Raw genomic sequence first — 17,981 nt, forward strand, 5'->3', positions numbered from 1 at the left:
AAGGGGAGACTGCCTCCCCAAATCTTGGCTTGGCCCCCTAAAGTATTTATTTAAAATTACGGAACTCTTTCAAGTTTAAACGTGGTTTCCGGAGTTTCGTTGCACCATTGAAAATCGAAGTTCAGTAAACCTCGTGTAACGGCCGTGTGCACCAACGAAGTTCAACTGTTGAACGAGGATCATAGCCAAGTTCAGTGAAAACATCTGTTGCACCAACAACTTCCACTAATGAAATTACAATTCTCGTGATCAAAGAAATTTTCAGCTCGTGGTTTCATTATTTTTTCCTTGATATAATGTATATCAATAAAATGAAATAAATGTTCTGAAGTTTTAGGAATACAGTTCTTTTAATTTTCAGGTAAAGTGTTAACTAGCAAAAAGAAATAAGGAGGATATGTAGCTAGAAAATCTGCGAGGCTGTAGCTTTACAATAGAGAACCCACTAGAAATAAACTACTATGTGTTTTTTTTTTGACAAAATCAGGACAGCATTTTCGATAATGTATATTCTAAACAATTTTAAATAAAGATTAACGTTAGGGGGCATACATGTTATGTCTATAAATACTGTATTTTCTTGTCAAAATTCCATGCAAACAGCGAAAAACTTATCCAGTTATTCCTCGTAAAACTCATTATCCAGTTATTCCTAGAATTTTATTAACCAATTGAGTACAATTGTATAAGACACATAGAAACTTAGCTACTATAGTGAAAGCCACACGTCTCAAAGCCACAAACCAAACTTCGCAAGCTACTCATTACAAGATATTTTTGAACATATTACGGTTTACGCCAAGGTAAAGCTTCTGAGCTATATTCGAAGTGCGTCCGTAGTGAACAGGCATATTTGCGATGGTAGGTATACGTGAAAGCAAATTAATGATTCACTTCAGCAGGCAGTTCTACCAAATAGAAAATTTATAGGTAAAAAACGACGTGAAATATTTTTCATGAAGGAATGAAAGTGTGAATATAAGTAATTACCATCTATCACACCATATTAAAGTTAATTATTAGCGATAAAGAAATTATAGTATGTGTAAGTGTGCTATTCCACTGTCCTCGTTTATGTGTATACCCCGTCGCTGACGCGCCTGCTCCCTATGGGCGCAAACGCTCGGGCCTCTCTACTACGCTCCTACTTTAACTAGGTTAGATAGCATTCGTGCTATTTAGGGCCCACCTAGCATAACTTGTTTTTTTATATACAGTAGTTTTTTGTGCTATACGTCCACACTTTATTTATACGTTACTGAGCCATCCGAAAATATTGGCGCTTTTCATTTAGTGCATGCTCTGGTAAAAGAAAGCTCTGATCTAACCTGAAAATGTAAAAAAAGCGTCAAAATTCGGTAGAACCATCTGCTGGAGTGATTAGCAAATTAGTACAAAAAATACGTACCAATCTGTAGTAGGTTATCACTACAACCTAGTTTTGCATTATAATTGCATAATTATGAACAATACATTTTAACACTGTTTCTATAATCACAGATTACTTACATGTGTAACGAATTTATTTTGAGAAATTGCAACGCAAAACAGGAGGGTGATATTTTAAACAGTGGTCCTTGCTTATGCACACACCACCATCGCTAATGTGCCTGCTTTCGCGGACAAAAAAGAGCGATTCCTCAAATTGTGCCCTGCTTCGATTCGGAATAGATATAAACTTAGGTTGTTTTGGCCATTTAGCACAGATTCGTACGTGGTTTATGTACTTATTGTACTTATAACATAAGTTTGCAAGCATGTTATAAATGTGTGCGTAGCTGGTGGACAGGTGAGAAACTAAAAATGCAGAAGTCGTTAGATCATAAATGGAAAGAATAAACGGTAGCGCTCCTCAACTTTACCTATGCTAACTAGGAATTGTAGGCAAACACCACCAGGGAAAAACATGTAAAAGGCATTAGAATAACATTCTCATGATGTAATATGAATAACTGTTGAATCAATTTTTTCCCCATCAGTGGATTCCAGAGGTTTATTATTTTTTATTTTCTAGTGGTGGCGAATTTTAATATACTGGGGATGGAATGTATTAGTAACGAAAATACTAGGAATCCACATTGAGGGTGATAGGATATATGGTCGATATCGAGTACAGCGTGCAGTTTTACTCTACGTATCCATAGTATAAATAGTGGATGGTGGATGTGCAAAATATGTTGTATGGTGATGGAGAGATGATACTTCTTGCTGAGCATTTCAAAACTGACCAAGAAAAATCGCTATCACACTTAAGTCTAACAAGCAGTTTGTCCATGAGGAGTTGCAGAAATCGGGCAGAAGTATTATCAATTTCCACGACAGAGTGCGAACGGGGATTTCCCCTTATGAATTTACAGATGACTGATATTAGAAATAGACTAAGTGCTCAAACATTGTCTAACTTGTTGTTCATCAATATTAATGACCCACTGCTAGACAAGCTCATAGTAGACGAACTAGTTATTTCTTGGCTGAAGGATGGTCATTATTCCGATGGGGAAGATTTACCACGAAAAAGTTACCAACAGGAAATAAACCCGATTTCAGATTTGTTTTAAGGTGGCAAATTACGAGTTATGGATAATGTATACTTGTATTACTAATAGCTTATTTATGTTATTCAACTTTGTACCTAATTTTTAATAAGTCTCTCCTTTGCTTTAGGTAAACTACTTTGAATAAATATTCATAATAATTGCAATTATGCATATTTGTAACTTAAATTTAAGGTGGTGTTTTAGTAATTACACAAATTACAATTATGAGCATACTTAATGGAGATGCTCTCACATAGGGTACTCGAGCACCTTTATACACTATGAATAACTTATTTTTCAAGTCTTTTGTGAGAAAAATACAGTGAACTGAGAAACCATAACCTTTTCCATATTGTACAGGGGTATTTTCCTGCGAATAGAAGTTTCTTTCGGAATGCGTTCAGAAACTAACACTCGCAGGAATACTCTCTTAGTATATTTGAGACACACACTAATTTCCCCCACCTCGGGCTGTTTCAATTTCCTCACTGACAAACACTTTACCATATTATATCCTAAAGGTCAGATCCACCGTTATTGTAACAGAGTGGTGCTTGAGCGATTGACTAGAAATTCAAACTCTGATTAGTAACAATTTCACAATCTTGTATTATTACAAGTGTAAACTCTTTAGTCAGTACAGAAGCCGTGGATCGTGTTCAGAGTTGATGACGATGGATTTTGGTGAGTCAGAATAGGTCACCGTGGATGACAGTTTCATGGTGGGTGGTGGGTTTACGGTGGGTGGTCGGTCATGGTGGGTCAGATTGGGTCATGGTGGATCACGGTGGGTCAGTGGCTCCTGGGTCAAGTTTTCATTGACCACGCCAACTCTGCTAACGACCTCCTTCAAGATATTTCAACAGTTAATGTTTGTGCCAAGTTTGGTCTCAATCCGCTGAAAGTTACGGCAATCATGGCATTCACAACGAAACGTTATATATATATATATATATATATATATATATATATATATATATATATATATATATATATATAGATAGATAGATAGATAGATAGACACACAGGGAGAAACTTTCAAACTGAAGGTGGTTTCCGTCTCAGAGGGTGATGATCAGCACAAGTGCCTAGAAATTTTGCGGCATTTCTGACATGATGGTCTCTGCAATAGGCACATTTCTTAAGAAATTTGCCTATTGTAGAAATACACATGTTCGAAATTCGGGAAAACTTCGTTTTTCCTTTCACCGCCCTCTGATACATACCCCTGATTAGATATACCTACTTCCTCGTTTTCATAGTTTCACTTCTCTAATAAATGTCAGTGAAATTTTTATCTCATTTTTATTTAACATATTAAACGGATAATACGATCTCTTTTACCATCTCTCGTGAACTGTACGCATTATTACCAAAAAATGTTCTCCTTGGAGTGGATTCGAACTGACGTCCTTTGCATTTGTAATACAGCACATTAACCACTACACCAAGATCACTGGTTGGCAGATGTTTAGTTGTCGGCGTATTTGTTTGTATTTGTAATTTGTTCCCACTTCGACAATGTTTACTCCTTTTTCTATGTTTAGCAGCTCTTTCTGGCTTTCTGTTCTATGTCGTCTTTTATATACACTATGCACTATTCGTATTCACAGCTTGTCCCCCTCTGCAAAGTTTTATTCAGATTAGACTTTTCTCCTTACCTTACTAAATGTTTGATTAATTCTCATAATCTTCATTGTTAGAGCACAGGAACGCCAGACTTAAAAAACATATACATTTACTTTCCTCTTAGACTGTACATAGAATGGTGTTGTCGTGCTGGCCCCCAAGGCCGGTTAACGCACGAAAACTGAAGCTCCAAGCAAAGCCCTTAAACGTTTACCCATCTCAAATATTCACTGTTAAGGAATAAAAGTAATTAAAACAGTGTTGTTTGAATTATTAAATAACAATGCACTAACATTTTGTACACAGAAATGTTCGTCAGAAACTCTCGTCGAAAAGACGTTTTATCTGATAGAGGTACCATATCTTGGTGGTTATTTTGAAAACGGCAATACACATGGACAATCTTTAGTCAAAATTCTCCTCAGTTTTTAAAAATCTATCGTCCTTTCCATAAAAAACTTGTGGCAGATTGCACACTTTTGAAAGGTGTAAAATCACATGGCTTGCTGAAAACAAAGCCAGATATTGTAGGGAACTGAACAACAATGTAGCAACTGCTCAGAAAGAAATGTACAGCCTTAAGTGTGGAGGGGAAAAGGGTGGGGAAAAAAGTTTGCTAAAATAAAACTTTCTATTATTCTCACCTCAAACAAAGCTCGGTAGAACGGGAAAGTAATTGTTGCAGGTGAAAGAAAAAATGCAGTTTCAATCAGCAAAATATTACTATTAATAATAATAATAAAATATGTTATTTGTGTGTGTCGTGCTGCGGAGTACCAAGCCAGGTTCAAATTGATGTCGCAGTACGTTTACACCCGTAGGTGAGGACAATACTCAGTCGGTATCAAGAGAATAAAAACTAACCGGGTAGAAAAGAAGAAGAAAAAGAGAGGAATGGTAGGTGTTTTCGGCCGACTGATGTGCAAAATGCCAAAACCGAAAGTATTAAGTTCTCCGGGCTATAACGAAGGCTGTTTTATTGTGAAAATTAAATATAGACAACGTAGATTGTGTCAGATATATAGTCTGTCAAATATATAGTAGTGTAAAGTTTGTGAGTAAAACTTTTGTGACAGTGGGAACAGTGTGCAAGTAGTTCATAGAGCATGCACTTGTGTAAGCTAACTACGTAATTCCAATAAATCAAATGTGTAGAGGAATGTACATAGTTTATTACAACAAACAGTCATTAATTTATAACAAGGTAAGTTGTGTTTCTGCACTGGACTACCATAACAGATTATCACACGCTAATCACGCGCAAAAGGTGAGTACAACAGCGTGTACCTGCTGCAGTTTATTCATACGTTGATTTACTCATGTTGTAGCACGTGACCTTCACGTGCTGTAACTTTCATCTACCGACGGTGACATAAAGATTATGTTCGACTCAAAACTCACACACATCCGCGTGTGAATTAGTGCTATAAGTGTGTTTACATCTGAACGGTATTAGTGTAACAGTGCATCGAAGTTACTAAAGCCAACATTAGGCTTAGAAGTGGTAAATTATACAGTGTAAGTATGGAGGCGAGTGCAGACAACCAAACAACGACAGAAAACATGGACATTCTTCAAGTGTTGCTGAAAGATATGGCCGAACAGTTACACTCATTTCAACAAGACACAACAGTAAAGTTGCAATCATTACAACAAGGTAATGAAAACATTCGCAAAGAAATTGGTGACCAGTTCAAGTCATTCCAAGAAGACACAGCAGTGAAGTTACAGTCATTACAACAGGATTTGAGTACCGACATTATGTTAGTGCAGGCTGAAGTAAATAGTAATTAAGAAGAGGTGAAAAATCAATTACAGACACTCCGTGAAGAGATATCTGATTGCCGTGACCACTGCCTTCTGCATCCGTCCGCTCCCTTTAGCTGCCTGCTCAATCAGCCAAAAAATGCGTGTACCTTTCGTCACGAATTCGCCACTAGATGGCAGGTCCTACCATGGCATCCTACCGTTTGACAGTCAATCCTATAGCGTTGCAGTTTGACATTTGTACGTATACAATACATGTTAATAGAAAGAATGTAAAGAAATCTAAATGGTTTGCGTAAAGGATATAATATGCGGTAGTCATTGAAGTACCAAAAAAAAAAAAGTTCAAATAGGAACACATTTGTTGATGTTACGGCTGAGGCACAAAAATGAAAGAATACGCACAATCATATATTGGCCTAAATAGAATATATATAGAATATATAATTTTATGCTCTCGTGTGAAGGAACTCTGATGCTATAAGCAAGGGTGCCGATCCTGGGGGGCGGGGGTCCCGGCCCCCCGCATGGTACTTATGAATATGCGATATTTGGTATAATTTGAGTGCAATTTGTCTTAAAATCCTCATATATGTCTTCTGCATCTGAATGCCCCCCTCCCAAATTTACTGAGAGAAATCGGCGCCATTAACTATAATTGTGATTATACAGGGTGGCTCAAAAGTAGGTATACGCCTACACCCCGGAATCGATCAGGTATATCATTCTAGCTTATAGGTTGATTTGTTTCGGCTGTTCCGAGCTTAAGATATAAGTACAAAGACATTAAGAATAAATAATAAAGAAACTAAGTCTACCTTATGGATAGCAATAAGAAATGATATAAAAAGCAATGGGCTGGTCAGTAGGTTACTGCATACCTACTTTTGGGCCACCATATATATATAATAAGGAAGTTGAAACCCCAATACTACTCATTACTAATACAAATGTGAAACACAAAGAATTGTACCTTTTCTAATACACTTTCCAGACTTTGGGCTATCGCAAACCTCACCACAACATGTTATATTTATTGTTTTTACTCTAAGCCAAATTGTACATTGTTTCAGTATTAAATTTAGTGTTGCCCACGATACGAAACAGCAACTGTCTATGAGAAACGAGATGACAAAGCTGTCTCACAATATAGCAACAGCTTCTTGAGATGAAGTAGCTTAAATCTTGTCTGGAGAGCAACAATATCCAAAATATACAAGTGAGTATCGTTTCAGACAGTGAAACTACAGTAGACTTCCAAGCTATGCAAATTGAATACTATATTGAAGACATGAAGTACATTCTTGGAACTGAATCGATTTCTGAGAAACCTTTCGTAAAATCTCTTACCGTTTTTGCTATATGAAAATCAACATTGAAACTGGACGTAGTACTGAATTTCTTCAACTTCCAGTTTTACTAAGATATAGGGATGCAGATGGGTTATTTCCCTGAGACCATGAATCAATTTCCGAAAACAGTTTGTGGCTACTATCACCGTTTTGAGTTATAAGCTTTACTGTTGAAACTGGAAGTGGTCGATTTCAACCACTTCCGGCTTAAGTACAAGGTAGTCCAAGGAGATGGAAAATATTCCTAGAACACTGAATCGATCCCCGAAAACTGCATGTCGATAGCTCTTGCCGTTTTTGCTCTGATACCTGTCAACCGAAGGACATAGCCGTTCTATAAGACTGCCAACACTTATACATAGTATAGTTTGGAAGTCTAATACTGGATTTTTTTTTCATTTTATAACTCCTCGTTAATATACCCCATTGTTGAACTCATCAAATGTGGAGTATACAGTTAGTTTATTGACTTAGAGAGTTTCGTATATGCAACTGTCAAAGGCTTGAGGAAGAAACGGAAAATCTAGTATTCCTTATGTATACCCCTATTAATTTTCTTACATAGTTCATTATCGGTTGGTATTTCATGAAATAACACTCCATTGTATTCCAACTTGCCTTTTCTTGCTTTGCAGAATGATACCCAACAATATAAGACCATTTTCTTTTCTAAACTATTGGAAAAGTGTGGTCATTCCTATGCAAACCATAGAGATTTACTCACAAAAAATGGGCAGTACGTGCTGCACTCTAGCGTCGAAATTAGAAAACAAGCGTTCACGCGGGAGACAATGGTTTTTGAAAAGAATGAACAGGCAGGTAAGTGAATCGAGGAGGCGGTGGCCGTGACACTACAGAAGTGCAGATAGCAGGCTTACGCTCCGGATTAAACGAAGTAAGTCAGATTATGCAAACAGTGCAAGAAGGTGTCAGTCGATTGTATATTGAAGTGGAAACACTGAAGACTACTAGCAATGAGCTGCAGGATCAGCAGCAGACAATGAGGAAGGACATGGAAGAGATGCAAGTAAATCAGGTGGAAATTCAGAAACGTCAAGGTGAACAGGAACTACAAATCCAAAATTTGAAGCAGAAATTGGACCATATGGTTAATTACCAATTTGAACTACCCAAAACATCGAAAGCGACAGAGCGACCATTGAACCAAATCGTTGATCCAAGCCCAGACAGTGACTCAGAGGGTTCTTCGAATCAAGATGAGTTAGTTTCGCGATGTTGTAGAAATAGAAAACACCGAAGACAGGAATCATCACACCATAATATATCAGAAGTAAATTCAATAACCCAAGATGGACGACCGAGTATTTCAGTGTGGTCTAATGACGAATCGCCAAACATGCCCAATTGGAACAATGACCGACCATTTAATGGTACACCCAATAAAAAGAAAAGAGTCTATCCAGGAAAAGTCGTAGAAAATATTAACCATAAATAACTACCGTGTTCAAAGGTTTCCAGTGGAAGTGTAACGCTATTGAGAATGAGTGATATGAAGCATCTTTCACGCTTCTCAGGTGAATTTAACGGTCCCTTGGTATCGTCATTTTTAAGCAAGATTGAAGAAGAAGCTAAAGTTATGAATATGTCCCATGCCCAGTTACTAAGTATCATCCCATTAGTACTTGACGAACCGGCACAGTCGTGGTTCAAACTACAACCCAAGCCATTTAAGACTTATCAAGAATTCAAGATATCTCTTTTAGATACGTTTCAATCAACTCAGGTTATATCGAGTAAGTTAGCAGCTTATAAGAACACTAAGTTTGACCCAAGGGTGAACCAGTCTGTGAAGCAGTTTGCAATTGAACAGTTTCAGAAGTTGCGTGACTTGTGTCCTACGTTATCGGAAACGTATCTGTTATCAGACGTCACTGCGTTACTACCATGGAAATACCGTGAGGTGTTTGTGATTAAACCGGCGCAGTCTTTCCCCGAATTTTTGTCTAGTATCGAGCGTGTAGAGTCTTTACGAAATTGTGAGTTGAAGAACCGTCAAGATAAGAGTTACCATAAAGCGAGTCCTAAACCTAGTGTGCACCAAGTTGTGAAGAGCAAGCCTAGCAAACGGACTGCACAAAGTGACGAGGAAGGAGGCTACCAACAGCAGAAGAAATCGACGCAGGACAACAAACGCAAGGGGAAACGATTTCAGCGGAGAAGATACAAGAGTGACGGATCGGCATCCGAAGAAGGGATGAACGAAGAGATCAGGAACCAATTTGAAGTAAGATCCAGACAAAGTGATCTACCTGCGGTTAATAGCCTTTTGAGGGACAATAGTAATTTAACCCATCATGCACAATGGAATGAGACGGAACACATCAGAGGAAAAAACGGCAACCAACCGGGGAATGCATCGACCGTGGGTTGGTAGGCTCGCAACCCACGCCCACGGAAAGGCTTAGGGCCCCTCAGCAAAGATATCTAGTGTGCTTTTCACATGCTAGTAGTAACCCCGAGGAACGAAGTGATGTTGAAGATGATTATGATAAAGGACTGGTAGAAGAGGTGGTACACTCAAGTTCAAAGATTAAGGTTAAGGTAAACGGAGTGACCTTAGTCTCTCTCTTAGACACCGGAAGTGAAGTGTCATTGATGACTCAAGAAGCGTGGCAAAAGGTGAGTTATGATGTGTCTCATCCTCGGTTATTTCCTGCATCGGATATCACTTTAGTAGATTACTCGGGTAAAGGTAGAAAAGTTCTTGGTCAAATTGAAATCTTGGCAAACATCGAAGATATTGAAATGATTATACGAGTGTTTGTTGTTAAAAAGATGAGCCAGGACTTGCTATTAGGATTAGATACCCTGGAGAAGTTAGGAGCCATTATAAATTTCCGAGATAAGACTGTAATGTTGAAGTCGTTGACAAATGATAGTATATGCAAGATGATACCTATATTACCAGATGAAGAGAACGCTGAAGAAGTCTATCTGTGTCATAATCAGAAGAAGGACAAGTCATGCCAGCCATTGTATGACATGCCCAATGAAGAAGAGCTGAAAGAAGTGGTTCGGAATGCAGACGCCTTAGATGAAGACCAAAAAGGAAGATTATTTAATTTACTTAGCGAATATCGTGATATATTTAAGGATCATCCAGGACGTTGCAGAGGTTATCAGTATAAGATGGAGGTAAAAACGGATGGTGCAATTGTACGCCGGCAATATTCCATCCCTTTGAAGTATCGCCCACAGATTAGACAAGAGATACAGAAACTTTTCGTAGCAGGGTTAATCCAGCCCAGTGAGTCTATACATTGCAATCCGATCCTTGTCGTCCCAAAGAAGGGAACGGACAATATAAGAATGTGCTTAGACCTCCGTGAAGTGAACAAGCACGTATCGTTGAAACCTATTAAAGCGGAGCCTATCGAAGATATATTTGCTAAGATTCAGTATAAGCCCTACCAAACACAAATTGATCTCGTCCAAAGTTACCATGGGATACCATTACATCCCGAGTCCAGACAGTTTACCGCTTTCAATTTCGAAGGTAAAAATTGGGAATTTACCGTCGTGCCCTACGGTTATATTAATGGATCATCGGCTCTGGCTTTGGCATTGCAACACGTGCTACCGATCCAACAACTTGGTTCATCGTTTGTCAGATATATAGATGATCTTCAAATTGCAGACGACAGCTTCGATGAACATGTAAAACACCTCAGGATATTATTCCAAGCTATTCGTGAAGCCAATCTCAACCTGAACTTAAGGAAATCAAGTTTTTGTCGAATGGTTAGGCGTTTCCTAGGGTATGTTGTAACACCGAAAGGGATCAAGAAGGATCCGGAAGCCATCAAGCCAATACTTCAATATCCTCGGCCCACCAGTATAAAGATGTTACAACGCTTCTTGGGGTTCCTGCAGTACCAACATCGGTTCCTAGAGAATTTAGCTGAAGTAGCCGCACCTCTGTACACTCTCCTGAAGAAAGGCAAGAAATGGAGATGGAATGAAGAATGTGAGCAGTTTTCGAGACGTTGAAGCAGATGGTAGGCGAAGATGTCATGTTAGCCCATCCTGATTTGAATAGTGAATTTATTATTAGAACTGATGCTTCACATGTTTCGCTAGCAGCATCCCTCCAACAGGTTCAGAGTGGGAAAATGAAAGTGATACACTATGCTAGTCGTACACTAACAACGGCTGAGAAGAATTACTGCTCTTCGGAACTTGAATGCCTAGCAATAATATTTGCAGTTTGAAAGTGGTCCAAATTACTGCTAGACATAAATTCAAAATTTTATGTGACAACCAAGCCTTGTCCTGGTTAAGAAATGCTAAGAAATGGAACTCGAGGTTGCTCAGATGGAGCGTGGAACTGCAGCAATATGATTATGAAGTTGTTCATGTGAAAGGGACACACAATATAGGACTAGATGCTCTCTCCCGAGTAGCAGCCAAAGATGAACAAAAATACCACATCCATACATACCAGACGTTTAGAAATGAAGTTCTTGCAGTCAAACCACGTGAACTACAGGATGCACAGAGAAAGGATGAACGACTCTTACCTATTATTCAGGCTTTGGAAGGACACAACGACTCAGAAGATAAACTCAGGAGATATAAAGAACACTATCAAATCGACCATGGAATACTAAGGATAAAGGACTATCACTTTCCTGACAAGTGGAGAATATGCATACCTAAGGTGTTGGTGCCATGTGTAGTGAAGGCATACCATGATAACGCTGGACATTGGGGATTTGATAGAACATTGGCCAAAATCCAAGAATCGTTCTAATGGAAGAGTTGCAGAGTTGACGTAAAGAACCATATAGCTAATTGTGATCAATTCATGAGGATAAAACCTGACTATCACCCTACGGCTCGTTTGTTGAAACCCATGCACCCTGACAGAGTGCGACAGTGGATTTGTTTAGATTTCTTAGGTCCTTGGCCTACAAGTCATAATGGCTATAAATACGTTCTAACTGTAACAGAAGGATTCACAGGTTATTTGGTAACTTATCCAGTTAGAAATGCAAACACAAACGCAGTCCTACGTAGTCTGGAAGATTACTTTAAACATTTAGATATCCCTGAAGCAGTAGTATGTGATAATGGCATGGTATTCAAAAGCAAGAAATTTGTAGATAGAATGGACCAATGGAACATCAAAGTTCACTATACCACTAGATACCATCCCCAAAGTAACTACGGTGAAAGGAACCACGGAGACCTGGTTAAGTTGATACGAAACTTGTGTAGCAGCCATCATGACAAGTGGTATTATCATCTCCAACAGTGCGTCAGGCTGATGAACCATGCGATTTCTAGTTCACTGGGGACGTCGCCAGCTGCCCTGATGCTGAATATAGATGACAATGCAGCAGCCAATCGCTACTTCGGAATGCAAGACCGGATTATTGATCACGAAGTGTATCAGAGAGACTGGAAAGGAAAGTTATTAATGGCCAGCATGAGAAAGAAGTATAAGATAAACCGGGACAACGATCGCCATAACAGCCAGCAAAAGCATAGACCGGTAGTCCATAGAGGAGACCTTGTTTTTGTCCGGCAGCATAACTTAAGCAACTTACCTCAATTGAAGATCAAGAAATTCTTCAACATTTTCAAAGGTCCTTATATATGTAGAGATATTTTAAATGATAAAGTTCTTCTTCTGGAAGATCCACAGAATGGACAAACCTTACCACTTGAATCCATGGACAATGTGAAAATTTGGAACCCAACCCCAGAAGTTAAAAGGAAATGGTTGGAGCGGAGTGAGCAGAACCACAATGGACGTGTGTAAATAGCAATTGTTCGGACAGTCCAGAAAGTAATAAGTTGTATGTAAAGTGTGTTATTAGTGATTTTTCGTGTACCTTGCTTGTCTTTTCTTTGTTTTTTGTTCGTTTAAGTTAGTATGTTCATGTCTTAGTTTAGCAGTATTTAATTATGTTTCATACAGGGTGTCACTAAAGTAAAGATATTGAAAGATGTTTATCCACAGTAAGGAGTGTGGGTTCGAATCCACAAGGATTTATTGATCATCGTGGAATAGCCCCGCTGGGCACCATTTGTCGCAGTACGTTTACACCCGTAGGTGAGGACAATACTCAGTCGGTATCAAGAGAATAAAAACTAACCGGGTAGAAAAGAAGAAGAAGAAGAGAGGAATGGTAGGTGTTTTCGGCCGACTGATGTGCAAAAAGCCAAACCGAAAGTATTAAGTTCTCCGGGCTATAACGAAGGCTGTGTTATTGTGAAAATTAAATATAGACAACGTAGATTGTGTCAGATATATAGTCTGTCAAATATATAGTAGTGTAAAGTTTGTGAGTAAAACTTTTGTGACAGTGGGAACAGTGTGCAAGTAGTTCATAGAGCATGCACTTGTGTAAGCTAACTACGTAATTCCAATAAATCAAATGTGTAGAGGAATGTACATAGTTTATTACAACAAACACAGTCATTAATTTATAACAAGGTAAGTGGTGTTTCTGCACTGAACTACCATAACAGATTATCACACGCTAATCACGCGCAAAAGGTGAGTACAACAGCGTGTACCTGCTGCAGTTTATTCATACGTTGATTTACTCATGTTGTAGCACGTGACCTTCACGTGCTGTAACTTTCATCTACCGACGGCGACATTGACTTAAGTACAATAACTGCCATATTTTTTTAGTGCTTATTTTGTATATGAATTTTATTGAAATGGTTTCCAAAAGTGAAAATCGTTGTTAATGGAGGAATGCCTAAAATATTAGCCCACAACGGCTCTTTGAAATTATAGCATTTCTTTATGAAAATCATCTGGGTCAAATTAATCCAGTCTTGGTACTGGAAGGGTTAATTAATGAGAATATAAAATGTAGAAGTGAATAATCCATAAGGTTATAATTATGAACTTTATTGATGTTGCAATAAAGATTTGAATGAGAGTATATTTTAGTATCAGTTCTAGCTCAGTTGATGATATGGCACTGGTATATTATTGAATTTCGGGTTTACAAATAAATTCATTTTCTTCCATTTTCTCGAACACTGTCTATCAGCATTAACACTCAGTAATATTATTTTGTTTAGCCAAAGCTGTATCGACTGGGATAGTTCTTATCTTTACACATTTTTTGTGAAGCGTTAATCATACCACCGATAATTTTCCAGAGAACTGGGAACATCCTGAAAAAGCAAAACATTTTTACGGTGAAATTATTTATATTTCTTTACAAAAACATGTTAAAAATATTAAAACGTTCACTTTCATCGCAAACACGTTTCAACAGAACGCATAAATTAATTTTTCTCAGTACTTTTAATAAGCAAAATTCCAAAATACTTTTATATACAGTACCTGATTTGCAAATCTGTCTTCAACATTGGGGGACGAGAGAGAACGTTGCTTTTTCTGAGCGATGTTCAAAACATTTACGAAGTTGAAAAACACTGCTGTGGTTGACTCGGGGAAGAGAGTTGTCTTCAACATTGGAAGGCTGGCAGAAATGAGATTTATTCTAAGGGGATATAAATTTAATCTCACTTTCCTTTATGGCAATGCACAAATCACCACATTTCTCCCCCCCCAAAAAATTAAAATCGGATTATTGTGGAAGACAGTTCCCCTCAGTTCCAAGATTGTAGGGGAAATGTCCCCCTCAACCCTTGGATTTGCACCAGTGTACAGTATATTATCTTACGTCTCACTTCGGACAAGTTATCTTTAAGAATTGATGGACCGATTTTCATTTATATTTCAGGTCTACAGGAGTTAATAGTCTCCTACTTTTATATGAAAAATATATGATTATTCATAAGTTTTCAGCATTCTGTAGGTCTAAATTCTCTATTTTCTGAGACCTATATTTTGGGTTAAAGAAGGAATATATGTTAAGTTAAATCATCTCATTACAATTGTCACCCAATATTTTTATTCTTGTTTTATTACATTTGAGCCTATTATTCCCATCATCTGTCTTGTATTTCACCTATAGCATCTACAGGAGTTCGATTCTCTTTCTACTTTGACTACCAATCATACAAGTATTTATTTATTTATTTATTTCATTTTCCGCCGTAAGAACTTAGCGTTCATGGCTTCGTTAAGACATACAGTTACTATTACAAGTTATAATAATAATAATTGCAAGAGATACGCTACAATTAGTAATACAATTATTAAAAAATAATGTATAATAATACAATATATAAAGTAATAATATAAAATATTTACGTAAGAATAAAACAAACTAAGTGTACTTTTAGAGAAAATATAAATTTAGCTTGTTTTATATATTTTAAAATTCAAATAAATTTTAATATTTACATTATAAAGAAAGATCACAGTGAAGATATTCATCTAAACCATAGAAAAGATGTTTGAGTAACAGTAACTTGAGGTGTCTTTTAAACTGCAAGTTTGGCATTCGTTTGACACGATCTGGTAATTTATTATAAAGTTTTATTCCTATGTGGTGTAACGAATTTTGAGTTCTTGTTAGACGGAAATTTTGGATATGAATATGATTGGTTGTTCTTGTGTTGTATTCGTGTAGGTCCGAGTTGAGTTGAAAGTTTCGTTTATTCATATGTATAAATGATGTTGTTTCTAGAATGTATATACACGGCAATGTTAATATTTTAAGTTTCTTAAACAGTGGTCTACTTGGTGTATGAAACGGGACTGATAACATTATTCGTAACATTTTCTTCTGCATAGTAAACACTTTCTTTGCATAACAGGTATTACCCCAGAAAATGATTCCATACGATAGAATTGACTGAATCAATCCGAAATAAATTGTTTTCAATGTTTCTGTAGTTAGAATCTTACTAACTTTACGTATAAGATATATTTTCGCGCTTAGTTTCCTCAACAAATCATTCACGTGATCGTCCCATGTTAACTTAGAGTATAATTTTATCCCTAAAAATTTACAAGAGTCAGATACCTGTATGAGTTCCCCGTCTATACGTATTTGATGTATATTTAGAGAGTTCAGTTTCCCTTCATTGAAACTCATTATAGTTGTTTTCGCTGCATTTAAGTTAAGTTGGTTTGCTTTTATCCATTCTGTAATTTTATCTGTCGTGTTCTTAAATATGATTTCCTCGGAGCAAATGTTATTTGGAATTTCAACTAAAATATTTGTATCATCCGCAAAAAGTACGCTTTTGTTTGGAACTATATAATCAGGAAGATCGTTAATGTAGATAAGGAAAAGTATAGGACCTAATATTGATCCTTGTGGAACTCCGTGCCTAATGTGTCTTACCTCTGACTTGGTTGGACCTATTTCTACATATTGCAGGCGGTTAGTCAAATAGGAGTGCAACCATAAATTAGCATGACCTCTAATACCATAACTACGCAATTTATTCAATAAAATTTTGTGATTAACAAGGTCAAAGGCTTTTGTGAGATCCAGAAAAATTCCATATATTTTATTTCTTCTCTCTCTCGCTTTATATATATCACTTAGAAAAGCAACTACAGCATTGTTAATTGATTTGCACTTCCTAAACCCGAATTGGCTCTTCGTGAAGATATTATTCTTTTCCAAAAAGGGCACCAATCTGTTATACATACCTTTTTCTAAAATTTTGGAGAAAACAGATAGAATAGAGATAGGACGATAATTTCCTGGGTCAGTAGTTGATCCTTTTTTGTGTATAGGTCTTATTTTTGCAAGTTTAAGATCTTCTGGAAATGTTCCCGTTTCAAGAGAGGAATTGCATATATCAGTCAACGGTATAAGAAAATATTCGGCACACATTTTAAGCAAGTAATAAGGAATATCGTCGGGCCCAGATTTTTTCGTCTTCATTTTTTTAATAATCGATCTTATTTCTAACTCTGTATATAGATACAGAATTACGTGGTAGGTATTAAGTATATAGATACAGAATTACTAGATAATTTTATGTTGTTAGTCTTTTCAGACTCAGAATTTGAGTGTTTTCGCAACGTTGGCAAAAAAATCATTAAGTATGTTTGCAATATGTTGTTTATTTGTTATTTCTCGGCCATGCTGTATTATTTTTTTAATTTCTATTTTTTGCGTTTTTGATGCGGTTGATTGTTCATTTACTACTTGCCATAGTGTTTTGTTCTTGTTATCAGATTTAGATATCCTATTTGATGTGTGCATTTTCTTTGCTTCTTTTATTACACCTTTAAGAATACTCCTATATTTATTAAAATATTCTTTTAGTTTCCTATTATTCGTCCTTTTCACAATTGTATGTAGTTGTTTCTTTCTCATGCAGGAATTAATTATGCCTCGTGTTATCCAGTTGCATCTAGTTTTGTGAGAATATACCTTTATCTTTTTAAGTGGAAAGGCTATTTCGAAATAGTGCCTAACTGTATTAATGAACTGTCTGTATTTATTGTTTACGTCATTTTCTAGTAGTGTGTCCGTCCAGTCTTCCTTGCTAAGATATTGAAAGTACTCCACGTTCGTTTCATGAAAGTTTCTTGCCCACTTAATTCTATTCTATCAATTTTCCGATCTTGGGGTTGAAGTGTTATGTTTATTTGAACTGCATTATGGTCGGAGAGTGATGTGTTAAGATTATTTGCTTTAAAGGAAGTAGTTTCATTATCTATTATAATTTGATCTATACAAGATTCTGAGTTTTCTGTAATGCGGGTTGGAGTGTTTATAGTGTGTTGTAGGCCGAAGGATTGCAAAGTGTTTGATAATAATGT

General features: G+C 37.0%; 2 protein-coding genes across 2 annotated transcripts in view; one reads left to right on the forward strand and one right to left on the reverse strand.

Annotated features, from left to right (window-relative positions):
* Positions 1–5,053: 5,053 nt before the first annotated feature.
* Positions 5,054–17,981, forward strand: part of LOC145689965 (uncharacterized) — a 50,123-nt gene continuing 37,195 nt past the window's right edge. The window contains exon 1 of the mRNA XM_081764359.1: positions 5,054–5,370. Coding sequence (XP_081620485.1) covers positions 5,314–5,370 — 57 coding nt within the window. The 5' untranslated portion in view covers positions 5,054–5,313. The remainder of the gene's footprint in view (positions 5,371–17,981) is intronic.
* LOC145689964 (uncharacterized) overlaps positions 14,316–17,981 on the reverse strand; it is a 41,930-nt gene continuing 38,264 nt past the window's right edge. The window contains exon 3 of the mRNA XM_081764358.1: positions 14,316–14,452. Within this exon, the coding sequence (XP_081620484.1) occupies positions 14,353–14,452 (100 nt within the window). The 3' untranslated portion in view covers positions 14,316–14,352. The remainder of the gene's footprint in view (positions 14,453–17,981) is intronic.

The sequence above is a fragment of the Thermobia domestica genome, chromosome 7 (assembly GCF_964235325.1).
Source record: "Thermobia domestica chromosome 7, izTheDome1.hap1.1, whole genome shotgun sequence".
Lineage (NCBI taxonomy): Eukaryota > Metazoa > Arthropoda > Insecta > Zygentoma > Lepismatidae > Thermobia > Thermobia domestica.